The sequence below is a fragment of the Saprolegnia parasitica genome (assembly GCF_000151545.1).
Source record: "Saprolegnia parasitica CBS 223.65 unplaced genomic scaffold supercont2.1148, whole genome shotgun sequence".
In the NCBI taxonomy this organism is placed as follows: domain Eukaryota; phylum Oomycota; class Saprolegniomycetes; order Saprolegniales; family Saprolegniaceae; genus Saprolegnia; species Saprolegnia parasitica.
This window is the reverse complement of record NW_012157542.1, coordinates 1-1,261: the sequence shown is the minus strand read 5'-3', so window position 1 is coordinate 1,261 and position 1,261 is coordinate 1. Positions and strand designations below refer to the sequence as shown.

The following is a 1,261-nucleotide window of genomic DNA, read 5'->3' as shown; positions in this document are numbered from 1 at the left end:
ATGTTTACCCCTACCCCTTAAACAGAGGAGCAGGCTAGGCTCCAAGTATCAAGGTTGCGAGAAAGGGCTTTGATGGGTGGCGTGGACGGGGACGACAGACGACAGAAACAAGTATCTCGTTTCGCCATCGAGGGAATACACGGTAGGAAGAGTGGATTGGCGACAGTCAGTTGGAACAACACCCAGCGCGGGAGGAGTAGCTATCGCCGCCGGCTGCGATCGTGCGGTCCCTGGCTGCGTTCGAATCATTTTGCAGCCGTGGCTGATCGTGCGCGATGTATTGTATGTTGCAAGGCTGGTCGTGTAGGAGGAGTAGCGGCGTCGCCTGTCGGGACCAGCCACCATTCGTGTGGTCGCACGGCAGCCTCGATGTGGGACTACATACCCGAAGCTTGCGTCGCGCCACCCAGAGAACTGACGTGGCACCACGCTGGTTGACCAGCTGCGCGGATCGTCCCACGCCCACGTATGTGGGCAGGCACGTGCGCGTCGGTTGCCAGTGCGGCGAGAATGCCGACAAGGGCGAGGATGGGCACGGCAAGGTTGCATAAAAGCTTGTTCGGTCGCGCCCGTTGCCGTTGTCGCAGTCGACTCTCGCATATCGTCAAAATCCGGTTCGATTCAATTAAATAAATACACAACAAAGAGTCTAGATCGTGGCGGCGTAGTGGTAGCCCATACCATTGACAGGCACAAACTGCTGGCGCATGTACTGGTCGCTGCCCGACTCAAAGGCCGACGGGTCGTTGTAGGGCAGGAGGTCGACCCAGTTCATGTCGTTGTCGTCCCATTCGCCACCCGAGTGCGTGCTCGTGAGGCTCGTGACCGAGTCGCGAATGTTCTCGAGGTCGCTGTCGGCGATCCAGTCGAGCTCGTCGTGCATTGCCGTGAGGTCTTCGGCCATGACGCGTTGCGGCGCTGGTTGCTTCTTGCCCATGACGCGCGTCAAGTGCTTGTTCTCGTACGGCGACGCGTAGCAGTCCATCGACGCCTTCTGGCCCATGACCGCGGCCTTTTGCTTGTGGAGGCTCATCGAGTTGAAGGACGAGTCGAGGCTCCCGTTCGTGATGACGAGGTGCTCCTTCTTGATGGCGACAGGCGAGTCGCACGAGTAGTAGCCGGTCGGTGTACTGCAGCCGCTGCTCGGCGTGCGCGGGAGGCGGTGCGCCGAGTTCTTGCGCGAAAGCACCTTCTCTTCGTGGTTGTGGTGGTGGTGGTGGTCGTCGTCGGCCGCGAGCGCCTCCTTCTGCGAGCTCATGCT

The 1,261-nt window shown here is 60.1% G+C and overlaps 1 protein-coding gene across 1 annotated transcript; it reads right to left on the bottom strand.

Annotated features, from left to right (window-relative positions):
- Positions 1-649: 649 nt before the first annotated feature.
- On the bottom strand, positions 650-1,246 carry SPRG_18363 (hypothetical protein; the record flags this gene model as incomplete). Its single annotated transcript, XM_012357800.1, has 1 exon — positions 650-1,246. A coding segment is annotated over one exon (597 nt), but the record flags the coding sequence as incomplete, so codon positions are not given.
- Between the last annotated feature and the right edge of the window lie 15 nt (positions 1,247-1,261).